The sequence below is a fragment of the Gymnoscopelus braueri genome (genome assembly GCF_963280865.1).
Source record: "Gymnoscopelus braueri genome assembly, chromosome: 1".
Lineage (NCBI taxonomy): Eukaryota > Metazoa > Chordata > Actinopteri > Myctophiformes > Myctophidae > Gymnoscopelus > Gymnoscopelus braueri.
In genome coordinates, this window is record NC_137603.1 from 40,573,567 (window position 1) to 40,583,720 (window position 10,154).

Consider the following 10,154-nt stretch of genomic DNA (forward strand, 5'->3'; position numbering starts at 1 on the left):
CCGGGAGAATGGAACTCATGCAGAAGAACACGCTATATTCCCCAGTTCAGGTGCCCTGACCACCCTGTATGAGCGGCTAGTGCAGCGAAAGACATCTCAACTGGTTTCCCACCCTGGGAAGTGCCTGACCAAGCCATGTGCACTGTGGTGGAATCGAACACCATTTTCCACAGTGGTGGGAAGAAACTTTACCCCTGCACCACCTGAACACCCACAATAACTCACATACTTAACCAGAGAATAGTTCAGAGAATAATTGCCATAAAAGTTGTATGTTACGGGGTACATCATTTTTTTTCTCTACAGCCACAGACACACAGCTATGCTCTGTTTTGATATTTGTTCTGGGATCCTCACTTGCTTTGTCCTCAAACACCAACCCTGCAGGGATTGTCAATCACTTTTTTTACACACACACACATACACACACATACGCACGCACGCACACGCACGCACGCACGCACACACGCACACACACACACACACACACACACACACACACACACACACACACACACACACACACACACACACACACACACACACACACACACACACACACTCCTCTTTTCATGCCTCTCTTTGCTGTTCATTTTTTGAATAATTAGGAATCTTTAAAGAAGAGAAGAAAAAACACTAAAGGAAACGTTCTGAACCTCAAGCTAGAGTTAGGCATAAAACACTATGCTTTTGAAAAAGTATTTTCTGTCAATTACAGACCAAAACGATACCAGTGAATTTGATTGGTTACCTAGAGGCCTAAAGGTACGTATAGCCTTTGGCAACAGCTGCTACTTTTTCTCTCCACTGATTAACAAAAATACTTTTAGAGGAGACTTTACACAAATGGTTAATCAAAAGCATTAGTAGGTTGCTATTGCACTAACATAGTATGTGTGTGTGTGTGTGTGTGTGTGTGTGTGTGTGTGTGTGTGTGTGTGTGTGTGTGTGTGTGTGTGTGTGTGTGTGTGTGTGTGTGTGTGTGTGTGTGTGTGTGTGTGTGTGTGTGTGTGTGTGCGCAAGCGCAAGCAATCATACCATAGAGGCATGCTTGTCCCTTAATAAGCTGTCTACTGTAAGTAGAGCAAATGTCATGGTGCTTATATTTTAGGCTATGAACTACACTGCAGCTTTTATCCATTTGATGTTTGAACACCTTTCTGAACAGGCAGCAGATCAATGGAACTCTCTATTAGACCTAATTCCGTAACAAGCTCCAGTTCATAGCTCCAGTTCAAAATTGATTTCAGGAGTTCCAAAACAGAGCAAAGTACACAGAGTTCACACAGCCTTGCCTAGTTAGGTGACTGAGTCATGTGTATCCAAGGCTAATTATGAGAGAGACAGTGATGTAGAACGAGGATCACCTCAAATGGAACTTGTTCCGACTGAGTAGAAAATAGTATTAAGCTATAAAGTAAGCAACCAGATCTGCCTCAACAATGTTAGTTTTGGTCCTTGGCCAGCCCTTACACTGTTAACACAGTTACTCTAATGATTATTAGGCTGGAACTGAAGGATACAGTATTAGATTTGAGCATGTTACTGACTGATTGACTGTTTGTTTGACTGTTTGTTTGACTGACTGACTGACTGACTGCTGACTGTGAGGTTCAATTCATCAAGGTCTCACAGGTAGTTTGTGGTATTACCTGTGTAGGCCCTATGAAGAGAATAATGCATTCGCCATCTGTTTTGAATAAGGGGTGTCATGTTTTGCAATTAATTAAACTTACATAGACTATTTCTGTTATTAAGGCTTTGTGATTTCTATTTGACTGTGCAGGGCAGAGGCGTCTAATCTCTGAGTTTAGGATAACCGCATACCCTCAACTGACTGACTGACTGACTGACTGACCAAGTTACAGCACTGATCCGCCATTTGGCCTAACAACGGACTAGCCGATCACAGAGCAATTGTCCCTCCAGGTTACGGGTTGTAGTGAGCGGAGACAAAGACAATATCCACAACCAGCAACAGTGAGGCAGAAATGTGTTTACTGTTTAGGTTGGCACAGACACCAACTGCACATCTCCTACCCACCTGCAAACTCTCCTGTCGAGCATGGCTGCTGGAATGAGCTGCCTGGAGCTCACATTGGACCACAACTCACCTATTAATGCCAATATATTAATAGCTTGATCCCCTCCAGGCTATGGAATATTGTGCACATGGCTTCTCTAGTCTAGACCAACTGATGTGGTTAAATGTGTAAGGATGTTTTGCCTGTGTATTTGTGCTTTTCCAAGATGCAAGCTTCTCTGGCAAACAGGCGAACAGGAACAAACATAATATTGTAACACGTCGCTCAAAATAATAATTGTGACATCTATGGTGAATGATCAATCAGTCCACGAACAGTGGACTGATTTTAACTGACTTCAAAGTTGTCATATTGACATTTCAAGTGTGTTGACACCACACCACCGGTAGCCTAGGCACAGTGAATTAAATTAAAAGAAAGTCATCCTGTATAAGCCTATCTACTCTTAACTATAAAGCTGAAAAGGCAACTAACCATCCTTGCATATGTGGAACAGTTAAGAGTAGGACACAAAACAGCCCTCCATGTGCCAAGAGGCATGAGGGAGAGTACATAGTCAAAGAAAGCACCCCAAATAACAATCGCTCTGACAAAACAGAGTGACTGTTAGGGCCGTTTCTCACTGGATCCGTTTTCATTGAAAACGTTTCCCAATTCGAATGCTGGCCTCAGTGGCCTGCATTCACATTGGGCATAGATCCTATCGCACCACAGAACACATGCATATACACCCCCGATCCTACAGGTGGCGGCATGCACATAGTGTTTCCCCTGTGGACACAGACGTCATCAACTATGCGACAATCTTTGTGCTGGTCTCGCACAAATCTGCGTTTAAATATGTTGAAAGCAAGGGGTGAGAACTGAATAACACTACTCATCATGAAAACATCATGCACGTGCAATATAAAATATTAATATTATCCAGTGATATGAAAACATTAGCTAATGTTTTTATATCACTGGATAATATTAATATTTTATTTCAAGGTGCCTCGACAAAATTAAAACACCACTACATTATTATGAATAGTATTAACCACATGAACCCCAGCATGGGGGGAACATAAGCCAAAAATAGCCAATCTACAAGCTCACAACGCGCGACGCGTTGTGAGCTTGTAGATCTGCTATTTTTGACAGAGAGATTTGGTGTTGACAGATAAAAGCGTCCAAGAAAAGTAGGTCCGTTTTTACTGAGAATAGAGGGTTTAAGTAGGCTACATAATAATAAAACAATAACTTTATTTATATAGCACTTTTCAAAACATGAGTTACCTTATGTTATGCTACAATTGGAGAAAAGGTCAAATAAAAGATACACGTTTTTTTTAAGCATAAGGGAATAGCCTACCATAGTTAACAAGTAAGTTAATTCTGACAAGCAATAAAGAAAACACATTTAAACAAACTAAAATGAGACCAAAATAACTTTGGTCTCGTTGCCCACATCAACAAACAAACAAATACAGACATACATGTGAATTACATCAATAATTATGAATGACAGATTCATATGGTAGAAGAGTGCAATTTATGACAATAAAGCACAGAGATGTTTCGTTTTTGTAGCCCACGTTTGTGTGTGAAACTGTAGAATTAATAAAAAGAAACTTCTCATTTATTTTGGATAGTAATTATTCTGCTATTCTTCATTATGCTCATTATAATATAATATTATATATTATCTTCATATAACTGGTCCTCATAATGCTCATTATAATGTATTTTGGATAGTAATTTAATGTATTATTCTGCTATTCTTTATTATGCTCACATAAGCTATTTAGAAGGGATAAACTAAACTGTGCACCAGCCCTTTAAGTGCGCAATGCATTCTGGGGCGTTTTCATTCATTCAGTAGCACCGGCTAGAAGAGCTGTGTTTTTGTTGGCTGTTTTTGTCGAGTTTATATACCGTCACCTATTCCAAATAGCGGGCCACTTCCGTCTAACGGTACGCTTGCTTTCACATTGCAGCTACCGTACCCGAAAACGCATGATTCGGATCCGAGACTGCCTCCCGAGGTGGTTTCGGGAACGGAACGGTGATCCGTTTCGCGGGTCGATTCGCTACATTCACACTAGCCAAGCGGTCTGGAATGCGCACCCGGGACCTGAGTGTGAAACGGCCCTTACTTGATTCTTAAAACACTCAATACAGAAAACAGCATACATCCGCAGATAGAAACAAGAGCAGGTTGTGTCAACATAAAATGTCTAAGGATAAATGTATCCTTATCTAATAACATCTCTTTCAAATCAAACCTTCCAAGCTATGACTGGAAAGTTTGGTTCTTGCAACTACATTTATAACCTTATTTTTAATTAACATGGCATAACCATGTTATGTGCCATGCTACTTCAATACATTTTAAAAACTAATTGCAGATGAACATTTCATATCCAGAAATTCACTATCTCCCTCTAACAAACTGCCCACAATTTCACACAATGCCAACATTTCCCAGTTCCAGCCATATACTGGGGTTTGATCCAATCTTGTTTTACTTTAGTTTCTTCTACAAAAAGTCCTGGAGTGAATGTTAAAGAAAACATCCGCTGTCAAGCAAGAAAGCAAGAAATATAAGAATTTAAGTTATTATTATAAGAATAGTTTCTGCATGGACAAATGTGGATATGCTAGTCTTTGTTGAACCTGATGAGGACAACGAGACAAAGCATTCAAAGAGGAGTTCTGTATACAAGTCTTTTATGGCTCGGTGAGTCAGACTCCAACAAGATTAGAATGCAAACACATCAGCCTTAACAAGCTGCACCAACAGCAGCCCTGGGCTCTCAGAGGACACACAAACAACGTAAACAACAACACCTGCTACTACAAAGCAAATAGCAAAACTGCCCCGCTACAGGCACTCAAAGCACCTTTGGTAATCAAATACCTTACTTGTACAGTAGAAGTCTCTTTTTATATCTGGATGGCAGCAGGACATAACTAAATCTGTGCCTTGAGAAGGGGATTCTGAGAGAGTGTCTGGGGTTGGGCAGGGTAGAAGTACGACAAATCAGTTACTTTCACAAAGTAACACCTTTTCTCATTAGGAAAACTTCAGCCTAAAGAAAGAACACTTCACCTTTCCCCTCATGGCATTAACAGACTTGGGGTCTAAGCCAGGCAATCAGCCAAGAGGAGATAAGGCAAATCAAGGCTGGGGGTTTAATGAAAAAGGCTAGGGCGCAGGAGTGAAGCGTTTACGAGTCTTGAAGAAATGAACACAAAGTCGGAAATGGCTGAGGTTGAGCCCCTCTGCAGAGAACTCAAAACCATAACAGAGGGAGCAGCAGATCCGAGATTCTGTCTTTTGATTAAAAGCCCTTGACATTTGACATTACAGAAGCCATGGGGGATTAATGTCTTGTGAACGCATTCATGTGCACTGGTTCGCTGGTCACCAGCTTAGCGCTTTCAGCAAGAGAAACCTTGTTCCACCACACAGAGCAGCACAACCCAAGGTTAATCCTGTGCACACATGCAGAATAATACTGGCTAAGAAGAGAGACTGGGCAAAGAGAAAGACAGACACGCAGAGATAGAGACAGATGGAGAGAGAGAGAGAGAGAGAGAGAGAGACACACACACACACACACACACACACACACACACACACACACACACACACACACACACACACACACACACACACACACACACACACACACACACACACACACACACACACACACACACACACACACACACACACACACACACACACACACACACAATGAAAGAAAAGTTTAGAGGAAAAAACGAAGAACTCCACCTCCAATTCTTGCGTTGTAGGCAACTCCCACCATGCAATGGGAGTTATTGGCCACAGCTGCAACTTCACCTGCACACCGGGTCCCATGTCTAGAGGGCAACAAAGAGAGAAGGAAAGAATGGTGCAATTATACATCCTCCAAGTGTCAGTAGAATACTTGTATGCTGCTGCATATTGCTAACTGAAGTATCTGAACTAGCTCCATAAAGAACCTCTCACTCCGCTATACAGCTCCGAGATGAGGTTCTATGTCGTTACCTTCCAGAATCGGGTATACGTCCGCCAAGGCTCCGCTGTTTACACTTTTGTATACGTCGTATCCCAAAACTAATGGTAGATTCCAAGCGTCACGGATGTTTAAAGTTTGGAACGGAATGGAAAATTTTAGGAACGGAGCGAAACTACCCATTTAAATCGCTTATTTAGTCAGCCTGTGGCCATGTTTCCCATTGTAGCCAAACCGGGAGCAGTACTGGCAGCGGACGTAGGGGGGTTTTCCGGGTTGAATGGGAAACATGGCCACAGGCTGACTAAATAAGCGATTTAAACGGGTAGTTTCGCTCCGTTCCTAAAATTTTCCATTCCGTTCCAAACTTTAAACATCCGTGAGGCTTGGAATCTACCATTAGTTTTGGGATACGACGTATACAAAAGGGTAAACAGCGGAGCCTTGGCGGACGTATACCCGATTCTGGAAGGTAACGACATAGAACCTCATCTCGGAGCTGTATAGCGGAGTGAGAGGTTCTTTATGGAGCTATATCTGAACATGATACTGAAACCTTAAGACCTTTCTTAATACTATTTTTTGCAGGTTCTGGTGAAAAAGCTAATTTCACTGATCACTGCATGTCACGTGGGCAAATTATGTAATCCAACAAACACCTAGGCAGAGAGCTAAAGGTTATCCTTAGTTCACTTTCCCAGCAGGGGAATCATTACTCAAAGGCTGATACTCTCGCTCTCTCTCTTTACTGTCCCCTTTGTATCATCATAGCATGCTAACACAACACCTGAGAAGATAATGCAATCCCGGGGTGCCTGCCTATGCCTTCAGATAATGGCCCAGTGGGGGAAAAAACTGGTACATAACATTAAAATGTATTGCTCACCTCACCACAGAAATACCACTCACCACTAGTGTGAAGAAGTGGTCTTATCTTTAACAGCCACTTAAAAGGTGACATGAAATTCATCATTATACAGATAACACAAAGAGCAAGATGGCAAGCTGCAGTAAGACGCAGGTGACGACTACAAGGTCTGTTGTTTCAGTCTTGCCCTCAGGGGAGGGGAGGTGCGTATGTAAGTGCCCCCGATGTGCTGCTGGACAGCTCATTTTAAACTGAATGTGTGGGAATTGCAGGGATGTCCTAATGAACAAGAGTATGAGGGGAAGCTGGGGCTGTGAATACTAACGGGCTGTAATCCCACCCCAGGCCAGGTGCTCTGTGTAAGCTCATCCGTCTGAGGCCCGGCGACAAACTGGCACAGAAGCCTTTCTCCTTTAATTGATTTGTTTTCTCTTTGCTTGAAAATGACGGCTACCTCAGCACTGAGGACAGAGTTATCTTCAGCACTCAGTCGAGCTCAGAGTGAGAGCTTGAGGGGGGGATTAATCAACAGCTTTTCTTGCATTTGTGTGTTTGACAACTCGCATGGGGAATAGAAGTACGCTGCCTTTGAAGGTTGTTAGAAAGTGAACTCAGTGAGGCAATAATGGCACGATGAGGACTGAATGTCCGGATCTAAGTGAGATTAGTCAGTAGAGAAAAAAGTCAGTTCAGATGAAAATACGTATTTAATCAATTCACTGTACTGGCATTCTAATTTAAACGGTTCCCTCATATTTATATCACAGATCTCAAAAGATGAGAAGACAAACTCAACAACTTGGAATGGGTAAAATAATTGTGCCTGTGGGGATTGGTGACATTTTACCATCATTAAATTTCAAAGTCCTCTGCGTGACTGATAATGGTCATTACCATGCCCGTAGGTCTCCCAACAGATAGATACACTGCAGTGCGCAAATGCTCACACACAGTCAGCATGAAAGCCATCCTATGTCATTAGGGTTTATATTTATGTCATTATGGTTATCATTACCTTTGTACAACAGAAGTTGTGCACCACAGCAAGACTATGAAGAAGGACTATGAAGAGAGGGAGCAACAAGACCATCTGGATGGCACATACTGTACACAAGACAAGACTCCTTATATGTATTAAGAACATCTCCCGGAAAAATCATCCAACGAAAGTACAGATCTACAAACAACTACCACCAATAACAACTGTAGCACATCGAAGAGCGATCTTTGCTGGTCACCCAAACCGTGCAAAGGATCAAATAATCTGATATCCTGCTATGGCGGCTTCCCCAATCGCCCAGAGGAAACAGGCCACATACATTTCCTGACACAATCTCCAGGGACACATGTTCCTAGAACTGGGAGAAGCAGTGGCCGACAAGGTGGTGCCAGTCAAAGGATGATGACGATGACGATGACGATGACGATGACGATGACGATATTTTGAGATACCAGTGGAAAGTTTGGCCTAGTGGTGTCACTATAGAAAAGCATAATTGGGTCACCTAAATCATTAAAGGGATATTTCACTTTCAAACATGTTTGGGGTCATTTTAACGTCTACTCTGGCTTTTGTGAACACCCCAGACAGTTTTTAAGTTTCTTGATTCAGTGTTTAGATATTTGATATTCATCCCCTTCTCATACAAACCCATTGTAACTTCAAACTCCATTTTAACTGTAATTGACTCATTGAAAACACCTGTCCTTGGTTCTGATGACTGACATTGTCCTTCTAATGCGTGAGGAGACCGTGTTTTTTCGATTACTTTTTTCATTTTTTTTAATATATTTTTCTTTTATCAAAAGGAACATTTTAAATAATGAAAAAATAAAATAAATGAAAAAAGTCATGGGGCGGGAGATAATTTTTGTCTTGTATTTCTCAAACAAATACTTTATAAAAGGTTCCAATGTAAAAAAAAAAGAAAAAAAAGAACTCACTGTCATCAAAAGACATACTGTATAAATCAATTATGAGACATTTTGTGTATGTAAACAAAGACTTACTGTATAAGTCACTTGCCAACATGCAAGTTAGATAAAACCAAAGTGTGAATCAGTGTCTTTTAAAGAAGGCTTGATGCTTGAGCCATTCTGCCCAACATGCATGTTGGAGCTATAATGTCCTGCAAAGAAAAGACTATAGTTACTATTTTCAATACGTGAGCGGGAGCATGGTGATAGAGGGCTGGCTATGAGTGTTTGCTGTTTATCCTGTAACTTTTTTATGAGAGGGGAGGAGTTAAAGAACAGACTGGAGTGTAGCGATGGTATAATAACAAGATATTATATATCCTTCTTACTTGTTTTCATTACTAGAGTCATAACGTGGTGTCGGGTCGTGGTCGTTCCCATTGACATCGTAACTCGCTAGCTGGTCCTGGACAGATGACAGAGGAGAGGATATTTGAGAAAAACACCAAAAATGGGAGGGAATCAGTACAGGCAAAAAAACGAAACATCTAACACAATTCATAGCTTGTGCAAGTGCATACTGTAAATAGGCAAGACAATGTATGGGCCAGGTCTTCTGCTATATTCAGTGCTGTCTCATCTTGTTTGCTATTAGAGAACATGTGATGAATTGGAACCAACAGTGGCCATATCTTATGGCTGTAATCCAATTTGTCAGGTGAAGAAATGAAATTACAGTAAGGTTGTGCCTATATCTACGGATGTGAATTGCTGCCACAGAAGAAAACAAAACAAAAAAGGATAACTGTATAATGTAAAAAGTTTTTATGTTGTTTTTATGTTTTATGACATGCAAACTTTATTATAACAGTATACTATTTATCTTGTTATAACGTGAAACATTTCATGTTTATAATATGAAATAGCAGCAATATGTTTCCGTATACAACATTACCGACTGGGCTCCACAAATAGTATCATTTTATGGGCTGTTACGGTTTCATATTTGTCCATAGCCTATTAGAACATATACAGAAAAGATCCTGAGTGTTGATTTAACTCATAGAGTATAAAAACAGGTACTTATAAACAGTACAAATTGTTAAATTAACACTTTACTTTAGTTTACATACAGTATAGCATTTTTAAATGTTGGAACGTTCCACAGTTCTTCTGTATACAAGAGAATGTGGCTAAAGTTAACTGAAAGCTAACACTGGAACAGGGAATGAAAGAGGTCAGTCGTATACAGTACATAGTTCTGGGCCAGATCTGGATGATTTGTTTCGATGCCATCATCCAGGAAGGTGACCA

The 10,154-nt window shown here is 41.0% G+C and overlaps 1 protein-coding gene across 2 annotated transcripts in view; it reads right to left on the minus strand.

Moving 5' to 3' along the window:
- Positions 1-10,154, minus strand: part of pcsk6 (proprotein convertase subtilisin/kexin type 6) — a 57,006-nt gene that overhangs the window by 38,626 nt on the left and 8,226 nt on the right. For both annotated transcript variants that reach the window (XM_080428345.1, XM_080428344.1), the window contains 3 exons: positions 10,096-10,154; positions 9,230-9,306; positions 5,830-5,918 (listed from right to left, as the gene is read on the minus strand). The exon at positions 10,096-10,154 is cut by the window's right edge and continues 85 nt beyond it. In XM_080428345.1, coding sequence (XP_080284471.1) covers positions 5,830-5,918; positions 9,230-9,306; positions 10,096-10,154 — 225 coding nt within the window. The remainder of the gene's footprint in view (positions 1-5,829; positions 5,919-9,229; positions 9,307-10,095) is intronic.